The sequence below is a fragment of the Physeter macrocephalus genome, chromosome 17 (genome assembly GCF_002837175.3).
Source record: "Physeter macrocephalus isolate SW-GA chromosome 17, ASM283717v5, whole genome shotgun sequence".
NCBI classification, from domain to species: domain Eukaryota; kingdom Metazoa; phylum Chordata; class Mammalia; order Artiodactyla; family Physeteridae; genus Physeter; species Physeter macrocephalus.
Window position 1 is genome coordinate 9,880,880 of NC_041230.1, and position 14,612 is coordinate 9,895,491.

General features: G+C 52.1%; 2 protein-coding genes across 2 annotated transcripts in view; one reads left to right on the forward strand and one right to left on the reverse strand.

The window, feature by feature from the left end:
* XRCC1 (X-ray repair cross complementing 1) overlaps positions 1 to 6,177 on the reverse strand; it is a 26,147-nt gene extending 19,970 nt beyond the window's left edge. The window contains exons 1-2 of the mRNA XM_028478316.1: positions 6,031 to 6,177; positions 5,083 to 5,175 (exon numbers count right to left, since the gene is read on the reverse strand). Of these exons, the coding sequence (XP_028334117.1) occupies positions 5,083 to 5,175; positions 6,031 to 6,081 (144 nt within the window). The 5' untranslated portion in view covers positions 6,082 to 6,177. The remainder of the gene's footprint in view (positions 1 to 5,082; positions 5,176 to 6,030) is intronic.
* Positions 6,178 to 7,597: 1,420 nt separating this feature from the next.
* On the forward strand, positions 7,598 to 11,480 carry PINLYP (phospholipase A2 inhibitor and LY6/PLAUR domain containing). The gene is made up of 5 exons (XM_007107732.2): positions 7,598 to 7,703; positions 8,850 to 8,966; positions 10,610 to 10,762; positions 10,999 to 11,142; positions 11,335 to 11,480. The coding sequence occupies exons 1-5, from the start codon at positions 7,634 to 7,636 to the stop codon at positions 11,478 to 11,480; spliced, it is 630 nt and encodes a 209-aa protein (XP_007107794.1). The 5' UTR covers positions 7,598 to 7,633.
* The last annotated feature ends 3,132 nt before the right edge of the window (positions 11,481 to 14,612 follow it).

The window sequence follows — 14,612 nt, forward strand, 5'->3', positions numbered from 1 at the left end:
TGTTGTAAAGCAGAAACTAACACACCATTGTAAAACAGTTATACTCCAAAAAAGATGTTAAAAAATAAATAAATAAATAAAAATTAAAAAAAAAAAATAAGATAGAACTTGATGCACCATTAAAGAGAATAAGGTAGAACTTGAAACTAACACAACATTGTTAATAAACTCTACTCCAATATAACAACCACAAAAAAAACTGTTCCACATCCATGAAAGAATAAGATAGAACTTGATGCACCATTAAAAAGAATAAGATAGATAGACCTGGCGTCTGTCATACAGATGACTTGATGCCATGACAATGGATCTCCAAGATACAGTTTCTTGGAAGAAAACACGGGAGAGGACTGTTTACATACAGTGTACTTTTTAAAAGGCGGGGAGGGGTGGACATACATGCTTTGTACATGGACAGAGTGACCGGGGGGCCACATGAGAAACTGCTCACAGTGGTTGCCACAGGAGGGAAGACCTGGGCAGCAGAAATCGGGAGGGCAGGGGTAGGGAATGGAAGCAGGTGGTGAGGAGGATTTTTCCTTTTCACTGTATACCCTCCCTTTTGTGCCTTTTGAGTTATGCACCATATGTATATAACACCCATTTGATAAGTAAAGTTAATAAAATCACAGTGGTTATCTCCAACAATGGAATCCTATGCAGCCACACCCAGCAAGGAGGATGAAACTAACAAAGTGAAGCTAACAAACAATGCTGGGGCAGAAAAGAGCAGCCAGAGGTGAAAGTACTATATACCCTGTGATTCCATTTATGAACAATTCAAAACCAGCCAAAGCTCATCAATGCTGTTAAAAATCAAGGTCATGGGGCTTCCCTGGTGGCGCAGTGGTTGAGAGTCCGCCTGCCGATGCAGGGGAACCGGGTTCGCGCCCCGGTCTGGGAGGATCCCGCGTGCCGCGGGGCGGCTGGGCCCGTAAGCCACAGCCGCTGAGCCTGCGCGTCCGGAGCCTGTGCTCCGCAACGGGAGAGGCCCCAACAGTGAGAGGCCCGCGTACCGCAAAGAAAAACAAAAAAATCAAGGTCATGGTTACCCTTGCGGGGGGCAGTGACAGGAAGGAGCACAAGGGGACGTGGGAGGGGGGTGTGTTCTGTTCCCTGATCTGGTTGGCAGTACACAGGCTGCAGTTTGTGATGATTCACTGGACTGTATGCTTTGCTGTACACACGTGTTATGTCAAAAGAAGGTAAAAAATCTTAAAACACCACAATGGCAAACTGGGTGATGAGAAAACCACTGAAAAACAGAAACAGAACGTGTCCACCTTGCTACTGAACATTTTTTCTAAAGAACACACCTCAGCATCTGGGGGATGGGAGTTAGACCTGGGCTGCGTCTCGGTAACTCCCACCGGCCCAGGAGCGGTTAGCAAAGAGGCTCGAACCGCCCTCCTGGGAGCAGGCGATGGGTGGGCGACAGAGCCTCCTTCGGCCACCGCAGACGAAAAAGGCGTGTGGGGCTGTCACGAGCAGACGGCTGAACCCCAGATGGTGATACAGAGATATTGTGAGATACTATTTGAGGGGAAAAAAATACACAGTAGTAGGAAAATCCACAGATCAACCTACGTGTCCTGTGTCCTGAAATTTCCTCTTATCACTTGCTTGAAAAGAACCAAAATTAGCATTCGGTGAGCTTGGAGTCACCCTGCATGCTGGCAACTGCCAAATGCCATCAGATTTTCCAAAGGGTCTCCAATGTGAAATAAATTGACAACTGCTGTGACAGTGCTGCCTGCTCCAGCACTTTTCCCCTGCAGTTTACTCTCAACCTGGAAACCTCACAGAAGATTCTGTGAGAGGGGCTTCCCTGGTGGCTCAGTGGTTAAGAATCCACCTGCCAATGCAGGGGACACAGGTTCGAGCCCTGGTTCAGGAAGATCCCACATGCCGCGGAACAACTAAGCCCGTGTGACACAACTACTGAGCCTGCGCTCTGGAGCCCGCGACCCACAACTACTGAGCCCGCGCGCCTAGAGCCCATGCTCGGCAACAAGAGAAGCCACCGCAATGAGAAGCCCTCGCGCTGCAATGAAGAATAGCCCCCGCTCCCCGCAACTAGACCCTGCAACTAGAGAAAGTCCGCACGCAGCAGTGAAGACCCAACACAGCCAATCAATCAATCAATCAATAAAAGATTCTGTGAGAACCTAAGTCACATTCTGTTCCTCCTCTGCTCAGAGGCCTTCCACAGCTCCCATCTCATGCAGAGTAAATGCTTAAATCCTTACAATGGCTTTTAGGCCTTAGGTAGGTTAGGGGTCCTCTACCCCCACCCCATCAGCTCCTATCCCTCTCCCCTGTCAACTCCGCTCCACCCACACACAGGGCTTGCTGTTGTCCCTCCAGCCCACCGGGCACCAGCCAGGTACCAGCCAGGCACCGGCCTACCAGGCACCAGCCTGCCTTGGACTCTGTTTCTGCCCCAGGTACCTGCATAACTCACTCTGCTTGAAGGTTAGCTTCTCAGGAAGGCCTTCCCTAACCCCCTACTTAGAAAAAAAACCTCTTGCCACAGCCTCATCTCCCACTGGAGGCATTTCTCATTCCTCTTTTTTCTTTTTTTAATATTTATTTATTTATTTGGTTGGTTGCACTGTGTCTTAGTTGCGGTAGGCGGGCTCCTTACTTGCAGCTCTCCAGCTCCTTAGTTGTGGCCCGCGGGCTCCTTAGTTGTGGCACACGAATTCTTAGTTGTGGCACACACGTGAGATCCAGTTCCATGACCAGGTATCGAACACCAGCCCCCCGCATTGGGAGCGCAGAGTCTTAACCACTGTGCCACCAGGGAAGTCCCTCCTCACTTCTCTTAACCATGTAATTTCCTCCCTAGCACTCATCACCTGACATACGTACGTTTTACTTATTAATCTGTAAGTCTTTCCTTGCCAACATAAAATCTCCCCAGGATTGACGTATGTTTGTCTTGTGCTGTCCACTGCACTATCCCCCAGTACCTACAACAGTGCTGGGCCTACAGAAGGCGCTTCTATGAATGAATGAACAAATGAATCCATCCACTCCCAAGTCTCCAGGGCCTGTCCCTGTGCTGACAACTCCTACGTCCCTATCTCCAGCTCCATGTCCGATCGCTAGCTGTCCCCTGGATGTCCCAAAGTCATAGCAAACCCAGACATCCCAACCAATGTGTCACCTTCTGAAGCTGCCCCTTCTCGAGGTTTCCCACTTTGGTGACAGTTAAAATATCCCCTTTGGTCTCCCAGGGCAGAGAATCCTGCGCCTCGTCTGGCTCCTCTGGCTCCCTCGCTCCCCATATCCTGTCTCTTCTTGCTCCCACTGCAACTGGGGTGCAGACCCAAATGGCATGTTCCTGATCGTCTCCTGATCAGAGAGCCCAGCAGAATCATCGCCCAGTAATGAACACACGAATTCCTCCCTTTCCACAAACACCTGCCTGCTGACAGGGCACTTCTGCAAACATTACATCACCGGATTTTCACAACAACCCTGGGCTCAGATCACATTATTCCCAATGGGCAGATGAGAAAACAGCTTCAGAGAAAAGAAACCATTTGCCTGAGGTCACAGGGTGAGTAAGAGGGACATGTGGGGTCTTCAATGAATGTCCCAAGACTAAATTAAAAAAATTGGCTCTAGGCAAGTTGTATAACCTCTCTGGGCCTAGTTTCTTCCTTGTAAAAGGGGATAATAAAAGACTCGAGGTCATGGGGTTTTTATGAGGATTCAATGAATTAACCCATGTGAGGTGCTTAGAATGGGGACTTGGCAGTTGTAATTTTTTTTCTTTTAGTTCCCTGACCAGGGATTGAACCCGGGCCCTCGGAGCATGGAGTCCTAACCGCTGGACCACCAGGGACTTCCCGGGCAGCTGTAATGTTGAATAAATGTTAGCTCTCACTATTCTTACTATGTTAGGGACCTAGGAGATATTTATATTCCTAAAATCATTCAGAAAATCTTGTGGGTCTGTGTATTTTTCCTGGGAAGAGAATTCTCAGATTCTCCCTAATTCTCAAAAGGTTCTGTGAACCAAAACTTTTTCAGAACCACCGGGCAAGAGAGAGACAATAATATGTTTTAACATAATCAGGTAAGCCTTGCCCCCAACATCCCTCCCCAAACACCCCCTACATTCAGAAGGCAGGAATGTGGCCAAAATCAAGAAAGCCAAGGTATGAACACAAAGCAGCATGACAAAGTGGCTAAGAACACCCACAAGAGGTTCAGGTCTCAGCACTGCCATTTATTAGTGGTGATAACAGCCCCTACATTATCCAACTCCATGAAGAGTCAGGTCACACAAGTAAAACACCCAGGCCGGCGGCACCAGGCAAAGAGCAGATGCTTGGCAACACACCTAGCTCGCTTCTCCCACCAGTTTCTCATGCCGGAGAGGAACTGCCTGTTTGGAATTCTGTAACCATCTTGGGTCAAACTACCCTTTCCTCTTTGCCTCCCTCCAACTTCACAGAGAATGTACCAAAGCGCTCAGCATTCCAGACATGGTAGCTTACAATGGCCACTTCACTTTGCCCTGCCCTACGCCCCAGTTTCCTCATCTTTAAAATGAGGTTGAGTGTGTGTGGACTTCCCTGGTGGTCCAGTGGTTAAGACTCCACACTCCCAATGCAGACAGCCCGGGGTGGATCCCTGGTCAGGGAACTAGATCCCGCCTGCCGCAACTAAGACCAGCGCAGCCAAATAAATAAATATTTTTTAAAATAAAAAAATAAAATGAGGTTGATTGGCTTAGATGATATGAGGCAACTTCCAGCCCTGAGCCCAGAGACTTTAGAAGGCAGGATACATGGCAATGATTCACTCTGTTTCAGCTGAGAACACTGAGGCCCCGAAAGTAGCAGCAACCTCCCTGGGCCACACACAGATTCATCCCTGGCCTAGTGCCGGGATCGCCTTTCTCCCCTGCTAAGGAGCACAGGGACCACACTGCTCATTTTCCAGGTGAGGAAGCTGAGGCCCAAAGGGAAAGTGCCTCAACTCACTGCCAGTTATCTCCAGAGCAGAGTCGGGACCATGGGTCTCCAGACTCCTGTTAAGGAGATGGGGGGAGGGCAGAATCACCTGCAGCACCACAGAGATGGTCTTCTCGCCCGCCTTGGCTGCCCGCCATTTCCGATAAGTGTCTGCCTTGAGAAGGTTTTCTGCACGGTAGGTCTGGAGAGAAGGGTGCGAAAGGGAAAGTTAGGGTACAGAGATGAGAGCTAGGTCCCCAGCTCTCAGATTATTCCATTGAGATCCCCCAGATTTCAGTTTTCCTATTAATCCCCACACACTCTGCCTTGAGGCCCCTACAGCATTTTCCCCTGGAAATTCACCCCTGGGCCTTCCAAGGAAGCTCCCCTATCCCTCCTTTTCTCTCTGGAAGTTCCTCTATTCCACATCTCCCTAGAATTCCCTTATGGCCTCTGAGAAACTCTCCCATGACCCTCCTTAGAATTCCACGAAGTCCCTTTGGTGAAAAGAAAATCAAAATGAAGTCGGTATTGCTAAAAGCGCTCTCTAAAATGGAGCTGGGAGGCCACTGAGGAATTGTGACCATGCAGGTCTCAGCCTGGATGGAATGTGACCTTTTGACCACTTATTGTATTAAACACAGGCATCCAGATCATCTACGAGTAACTCGAGATACTTATCGGACACTTACCGTAAAGTAACACATGACGGCCTATCTATTTATGGGACCTTCACCCTAAAGTAACTCATGACAGCCTATTCTTTAAAGCCAACTATTTCTTGTATCAGAGGCAATTATAATTCTCTCTGGACAACTTTAACCGCCTGGTGACCTTTGTCCTCATAAGCCCCTGACTCTCTCTCCCAATACTCTTTCAGTTTTACGGAAATCTATGCCTCTCTAATATCAGTTCCTAAGACCCCAAATAAAGTTCTTTTTTCTTCGCAGCCCGGAAACTGATTATTGCCCAACCCCTTTTAGACTCCAAAAGTTCTCCTAGAGCCCCCTCAAGAATTCCTTTACTTCTTCCAACCTCCTCCACGCCAGTCCCTCACCGAGTCCTGGCTACTGCAGGATACCACATGGCGGAGGCGGATCTCCGGCATGTCAACGTCGTGGGCTTCGCCTGACCAAGAAGATGCTGGAGGGTCTGAATTTAGGGTGCAGACAGCTGGGGCGCCCTGCGCGGGCTTCACTGCGCAAGCGCACGAGGCTCGGGCCTTTCAAACAGCGGCGCGCCGGAGGTCGCGTCAACACTGCGCAAGCCCAGTGCGTCTCTCCCGAGAGAGGCGAGAGGGCTGAGTTGCCTAGTAACGAGCTTTTCCCGCCTCCCTCTGGCCAAACCGCTCTCTAGCCCCTCCTCCCGGGGACTTTCACACTAGGTCTTCTGGGCGCCTAGCAACCGGCGTGGCCTCCAGGACTGGTCCCCACAAGAAATTCGCCATCCTCACCACGCCAACTGAAGCCTGGAAAGCAAGAGGCCAGCAAATCTGAGTGGATTTTTGCAGGGAGCCTGGAGCCTACCGCAACAGGATCCCCTCCACCGGTTGCTGGTTACCCTCCCCATGCCCGCCACCAGCCTAGTAACGAGCTTTTCCCGCCTCCCTCTGGCCAAACCGCTCTCTAGCCCCTCCTCCCGGGGACTTTCACACTAGGTCTTCTGGGCGCCTAGCAACCGGCGTGGCCTCCAGGACTGGTCCCCACAAGAAATTCGCCATCCTCACCACGCCAACTGAAGCCTGGAAAGCAAGAGGCCAGCAAATCTGAGTGGATTTTTGCAGGGAGCCTGGAGCCTACCGCAACAGGATCCCCTCCACCGGTTGCTGGTTACCCTCCCCATGCCCGCCACCAACACACACACACACACACACACACACACACACACACACGCACACAAACAATCTCTGATCTCTCAAGCTTATGCCTGAGGCAGAGAGAGTGGGTACAGAACCTAAATAAAACACAATGCACGTGCCCAAACACACATCCAGCCTTGAGGGCTTCCAACCAACCATGCCTCAGTTTTCCAATGTGACCTATGGGCATCTGTCTCGTACTACGCCCACCCCTGCCTGGTGACAAGCACCCCTCTGTTCAGTCCCCGAGAGACCCAGAAGGGCATCTTGGGGTGGGGTCGGAGCTGGAGACAGCCCAAACACGGAAAAGTATGAGCCAAGCGTACCCCCACAGAACAAGCCTGGACATGCTGGACGCTCCCAGGTGGGGCCCCACCCACGCTGGGCTCCTGCTTGGGAGGAGATAGAAGGGGATCTCAGTCCCAGCTGCCGCTCTACCCTGCAGGGAATCAAATGACCCGATTCTGAGATCCTGATCTTGGGCGTCAGGTCAGAAAAAAAAAAAAAGGGCGGGGGGGAATGTGAGAAAATAGGGAAGTGACTTTCTGGGTCCTGATGGAAGAGAGGGCTGGAAGTCCAGACTCTTTGGGTCCCCGTGGAGGAGGGGGCTGGGCACAAGATGCCCATGTCGCATTCGGATTTTGGTTCTGCCTCCCCACCCCAGAGCCACAGAGACCTGCCCCCAGATCTTACATCACTTCTTTCTCACCCTAGGGGTAGGGTGGGTCCAGACCCAGCCCTCCTCAGCTTCCTATAAGAAGAGCTGGGGACCTGGGACTGCAGATTCACTCACTCATCCATCATGAGTCTTTCCACGAAACCGCAGACCTTCCTGCTGGCCTCCGTGCTGCTCTGCACCCTCCTGGGTCTGGGTAAGTGACTAGGGGCCTGGAATCCTGGGACCTTCGGAAAGAAGACTATGACAGGGCATTCGGCAAGGTCCTCCAGGGGGGAGGGGGAAAGAGGAGGTGTCCTGGGAATTCAGATTCATGGCAAAGGCAGAGGGTAAAGGAGAGAGAGAGAGAGACTGGGGCCCCAAGGGAATAGCTCAGAAACTTGTGTGTGTGAATCCCTGAGAAAGAAGGGGATTTGATGGGCTCTGAATCCCCTGGCCCCCAGGCAAGGTCTCAAAATAAGCCATCTGGGGACTTCCCTGGGGGTCTAGTTGTTAAGACTCTGCGCTTCCACTGCAGGGGGCGGGGGTTCGACTCCTGGTTGGGGAACTAAGATTCCGCATGCCACGCAGCTCGGCCAAAAAAGAAAAAAAAAAAAAAAAAAGACGTCTGAATTCTAGAAAATCAGATGAGAGTATGATTAGAAAGGGAAATCTTTTTCTAAAAAAATGATGGGGCGGGGGAGAGATTTTCTTTCTCCCAGAGCTCTAAGGAGTTCAGACCCCTGGTGTCCTCCCCTAGATGCAGGAATTCAGGCAAGCCCCACCTTCCCCAGGACGCAGTTGCCCAGTGTCTGGGCCCCCAGTTGCCTCCTCTCTCAGGACCAAGGGGTCCGTGCGCTTGCCCTCCTGGTCCTCGCTCTCCCTTCTTGACCTGGGATGCAGATCCCAGCCTCAGGTACCCCTGCCTGGGCTCCTACTGTCTATAAGACCTACGCGTGGTAGGTGGCCCAGAGACTTTAGAAGGCAGGATACACGGGGAAGAGGATCTCACTTCCGAGAAGCAGCTCGACCTGAAGCTTCACAAAAGTGCATGGAAACCTTCACCAGGACCCCTCCCTGTCCCCAAACTTTCTCAGAGGACCCTAGCGTCCAAAGTCCCGAGCCTTGTAATTAGGTAAACTTGCTCCCTGGTGGAGTCGCTTCCCAGCCCTGAAAGCAGCTTCGCTGGAACACCACCGCATCTCTGCCGGAGCTTCGGACGGTTCCCTGGACAGCCGCCAATGCCCCGCCCAAGAACAAACCTCCCTCAGACCGCCCCCCCCATCCCCCTCTGGACTCCGTCCGAAGTCTTGGTCCGCAGACCACACCACCCTTGACTAGAGCCCTGCTCTCTACCCTGCAGGGTACCCACTAAGCTGTGAGGTGTGTACAGGCTCCGGACCCACGTGCAGTGGAAATGTGCAAACTTGTGACCCCGACCAGGACTCCTGCGTGATCATCGTGGCTCACAGCAGCAGGAGTAAGAGGGCAGGGCGTGGCGTCAGATCCTGGGGCGGGGGCTGTGCTTTCGGGGTAGCAGATACCAGCACGCGCGGGGAGGAACCTTCCAGCGGTGAGCGGGCAGGAAAGAGGGAAAGGCAATCTCGAGGTGGATGGAGCGAAGAGAATCCGATGGAACGACAGAAACCACTGTTGTCAGGAATTTCTGAAAATTAGACTCCAAAGAGTTGATGGGTGGCGGGGTGGGGCGCAGATATAGAGACTTTCTTAGGCAGGAGGGGATTAGGAAAGAAAAGGAGAAGGGGAAAGAGGGAAATCGCGAGAGGGGAAAAATCTAACATGCAAGAGGTGGAGGGGGGCGTGTAGAGGAGAAGGAAGGGGCTGGGGTGGGTTGGAAGGAATGTGACCAGGTTGACCACTTGGGGCGGGAGGGATCCCCTAGGGATGCGGGTTGGAAGAGACCATTCCTGACAAGAAGAGGAGAGATGATATTGGGGTAGAGGGGCGAGATATAACAGAACAGACAGGAGAGGGAAGAGATAATCCTGAAGTATGGAGCAAATTATCACAAAGAAGAAGTGGAGCTGCGGCAATGGGGAGACATATGAGTAAAATGGGAGACTTCAATGGAAGGGACTATCGCAGACCTGAGGGAGGATGGGGGAGAAGGGGAGCAAAGGAAGAAACCACGGCGGGTGGGGTTTTCATTCAAAGCTGAAAGAGACCCAGAAACCCTTAGTTAAAGGAAGATGGTGGGACACGGTGTGAGACTGGAGAAGGAAGGATGTGACAGGAGGTAAGCCCAACGTTGAGTGTAGGAAGGAACCATTCCGACCGGAGGGGGTGTGTAAGGTAAGTGGGATAGAAGATTGCACGCTGCCCTACTCACCTAGCAAGAGTGGGCAGGTGGGGGAGGGACCTGAAAGTCTTGAAGAGGCCGCCCAGGAGTATATGGGAGGGAGATGGGACCCTGGGACTGCAGGAGGAAGTTGGGGAAAAAAACACCTTTCTGTGGGGTAAAGAGGGGAAACCCTAGGGTTGGAAGAGACCACCGTACTCTGGGGGTGCGAGGGGGAAGGCCGTGGAGACTGGACGGAGACCACTTCAGGCAAGACCTGAGAGTAGCCAAGGAGGGCAGCAAGAGACCATCGGTGGGAGGTCTGGGGAGTGACCCTGGGGAAATCTGGAAGAGACCACGTTAGACAGAGAAGGATATGGGTGTTACAGGGTGGGGGGGCGAGGGTGGCATTCCAGCATTTGGTGGAAGGGATTCCAAAGGTCAGGGGAGGGCGAAAGGCTGGAAGAGACCATTTCACACCGCCATGGGGATAGCCATAGGCGGCCTGAAAAAGACCACTACAGGTGTGACCCTTAGAGGATGGCAGTGGGGTGGCGTGGGGCAGAAGGGACCGCTCAGGCAGGCACCAGGGCTTGCCGATGGGAACTGCAAGGGACCACCAAAGCCTGGAGGGGGTGGGGTGGAGCGGACCTAATAAGCAGTCCAGACCATGCCCCAGGCAGATAAGGGGGTATGACTCTGGGGGGCTGGAAGAGACCTCCCTAGACAGCAGCAGGCTGGGGCAGCTGTAAGGTTGGGAGAGACCTGGAAGCCGGGGTCCGGGCCAGGGCCCCTGAGCCCTCCCCTCCCTCGCCATCCTGCAGAGGGCCACCAGTCGGTGAACACCTACAAGGGGTGCATGAAATCCAGCGCCTGCAGCTCAGGATTTGTCTCCATCACCATGGACCCTGAGAACTACATGGTGTCCAACACACGCTGCTGCCAGAGCGACGTCTGCAACCACGATACCCTGCCCAGTAAGTGCCAGCTCAGCCCCACATCTGGAGTCCCTTCCTGCCCCGCCTGAGAGCCTGCTGTGAGCCCCCGCCACTGACCCGCGCCGTAACCTTTAGCAAGCGTCTTCCTTGCTCTGAGCCTCAGTTCCTCGCCTGTAAAATGCAGTGTCCGTTAGCAACCGGTGTCCTCAGGGTTGTTGTGAGGTTGGGAAAGGGTTGAACGTTCCTTACACCTTACACTCCACCCTCCTCCCCAGCTCCTGAGAACAATCGTACGGAGAATGGCCTCCAGTGCCTTACCTGCATCGCCCCCTTCAAGGAAACATGCTCTTCAACTAAGAAAGTGCTCTGCGTTGGCCAGGAAAGCCACTGCATCACCTACGCCGGCAAAGTGCAGACTGGTGAGGGGCACCTAGACTTCTGGAGGAGGGGACAGGGAGGCTCCCAGAACTGGAGGCTCCCACTTCCGGATTCTAGGGGAGAGAGTGGGTCCAGAGAACTGGGTGAGGAGGTGGCAGGGCATGACCCCAGGGTCATGAGGAGGGAGGGGTTGGAAGTCCTGACTCCAGTCTGAAATCCCTCCCCCCCAACAGGTGTCATATTTGCTACTCGGGGCTGTGCTACAGAGAATGCCTGCCGCACCAAGCCCGGGACCCTGGTGCCCTCAGCCTCTCGTATCTACACCATCACCCAGGCCAACTGCCTTCCAGACCCCCAGCCTTCTGGCAAGGCTAAGTGAAGAACTGAGGCATATGCCACGTTTGGTCTCGATTTGTTCTCAGCTACAGCTTCCCATGTGCTAATATATTAAACAGCTTAACAGAACAAGACTGAGTCCTTGGGATGTGATGCATTTCAGGGAGGTGGGGTGCAAAAAGCAGGGGTCTCAACCTTTGGGAAGACCCTACCTTTTGTTAAGGGATTACTCCCTGCTGGGTCCCCAGGCTAGGTGTTTTCCTGCAGTACCTCACTTCAGAATCACAACAACTCTGAAGTTGAAAGTATTCTCCCCATTTCACAGAGGAACAAACTGAGGCACAGGTTGCGGTGTCACTTGGCTTGGGTCAAACAGCTAGGGAAGATCAGACTCCAGAGTCCATGATCACCTCTCCCGGTTAACCTCTCCCTCTTTTGCCTAGGTTTCCACATTTGTAAAATGTGGATATTAATAGTCATAACCTCAAAGGGCTGTCTTAAGAGTCAAATGAAAGAAAACTAAAAAAGCACTCAGTGCAGTGCCTAGCACCTTTCAGACAATGTTGGTTCTGGAGACAATGTGTCTGGCCAAATAGTTATCATCCTAATAGCTGCCACTTACTGAGTGGCCATTAGTTGGCAGGTGCTAGACCCTGGCATCAGTCAGGACAGAATCGATTATGCTACAGTAACAAACAAGTCCCTAATCTCAGTGGTTTAAAGCAACAAAGTTATATTAGTCAATTCATGCTGTAGTTATGCTTGTGTAACAAACCATCTGCAAACTGAGATTGTAACAACAATCGTTCTTCTTTCTAAGGGTTTGTAGGTGGCTGGAGCAGCTCTGCTCTGGCTGTGCTTTGATGGGTTTGGGTCCAGTTAGGGAGGGGGATTCAAGTGCTCCTCCATGGCATTTCACAGTCTTCTGGGATCAGCGGCTCCCTGGCTCATGTCTTTCTCGTGGCAGATCACGGGGGCACAAAAACCAAGTGCACCAAAGGCCTCTGCTGAGGTCGGGGGTGCTAACGTTCCATGGAGTAAAGTAAATCATATGGTCAAAGCCAACATCAGTGGAGCAGGGAAGTATACTCCCCCTGCAGTGGGAGGGAGAGGAGTGGTATTTGCTGAAGAAGTACCCATTCACAAAAGGTTGATTTAAGGGACTTCCCTGGTGGTCCAGCGGTTAAGACTTTGCCTTCCAATGCAGGGGGTGCAGGTTCGATCCCTGGTGGGGGAACTAAGATCCCACATGCCTCGCAGCCAAAAAACCAAAACATAAAACAGGAGCAATATTGTAACAAATTCAATAAAGACTCTAAAAAGGGTCCGCATCCAAAAAATCTTAAAAAAACAAAAAAAGGTTGATTTATTCTTGACCTTCCGTGTCTAGCACCGTCCACAGGGCGTTCTGCTCATCATGATCGTGGAGCAGTCACCAACTTAATGCCGATTTCTGTGCACAGGAGAGAGCCCAGGAAGGTTTCACATGGATGATTAAATGCTGCCACCCAGAAGTGACTTGACACAATTCACTGGATGGAGCTAGTCACATGACCCAACCAAACCCCACTGGGAGAGGAGGAGGAAGCGTAGTCCGGGCCCCAAATGCCCCACCCCGGCCCCCGCCTGGCCAGACACATTTCATAACCAGCACGAATGGCCACCATGACCTCTCGAGGCTGTTTTTCATTTTGTCTTCACAACTACTCCATGTGATAGGCGCTATTATTCTCATCCCTGTTTTCAGAAGAATCTGAGGCTCAGAGAAGGAATGTCACATTGGTGGTCGTAGCAGCTAAAAAGTGGCAGAGCTTAAGATTTTAGTCATTGGGTCACACTGAGGGGAGAAAGAGACCACATCACAGAGAGAGCCGACAAGCCTGTATCAGTTATCCTTTGCTACGTAACGAGCCCCTCCCAACCTCAGTTGCTTAGAATAATTGGTTGGCAATGTGGTCTGGGATCAGCTGGGTGATGGTTCTTCTGGTGTCTGCTGGGTTCAGCTGCTGGCCAGCCAGGCAGCTCTCTTTCAGAGGGCTGACACTGATTGGGGTGTCAGGGCTGACTGCGCCACATGTCTCTTATCACCAGCAGGTTAGCCTGGACTTTTTATCTTTTGGCCACACTGTGGGGTTTGCGGGAATCTTAGTTCCCCAGCCGGCAATGGAACCCATGCCCCGGGAAATGAAAGCGCCGAGTCCTAACCACTGCACCACCAGGGAATTCCCTAGCCTGGACTTCTTGATGTGGTGGCAGTGACAGGGGTCCCCCGGGTGGCAAGAGAGGAAGTCCCAATGCATGAGCACTTTTCAAGCCTCTGCTCATCATCTTTGCTGTTGTCTCAGTAGCCAAGCAGGTCCCATGACCAGGTCTAGAGTCAGGATGAGAAGGGACAATCCAAGGGCAGGGCTGCAGAGAAGCTGAACTGACTGGGGGCATTAATGGGCCAAGCTGGTTCCGAAGCTGAGACGTTTACCATCACAGCCCCCAAGGTGTAAACAATTAATAGTCCGCTCCAGCCCCTCCAGGGTGGCAAAACTGAAAGTCTCTCAATTCCAGCCCGAGGGAGTCTATCCTGAACAGACCCCCACCGTCTCTCCTCTCCAGGGACCCAGGAGTCTAGGCTTCCAGCTCCAGTCAAAATCCCAAGCATCTTTTTTCCCCTTTAAACCCCGGAAGAACAGACACACAATGGAATTTCTACTTTTTTATTCACTGCTCCAAAAAGCACCACAGGCCAACCCACCCTTGATTCACCCGCCTTCATGGCTTCCTACCTCAGTGGACACACGTCTCCCCACCATTATCCAGACAAGCATGAAACTCAGCTAAGGTAACGAGGCTTTTGTGCCTCTTCTGCTTCTGGCGATGGCAACGCCAAGATTCACCATACTTCTCCTTGAATTTCTGCCTTCAAGGGCCCTCCAGCCTGCAGGTGCCTTGTAGACACACCCTGACGGCAGCCAGCAACCCATCCAAAAGGGGCCCTTCGTCTTTTCTGCTTGGATGCTCCCAGAGACAGATGCCTCACTAGCAACTTGCTGCCTCTACAGAGCCTAAAATTCAATCCCTTTAAAAGTCATGATTTTAAAGGCAACCACTCTAAAAGATAGTCGTGACACCCAAGAGTGCCAATCTACAACTACGTAAACACAATCAGCACACTCCACAACGG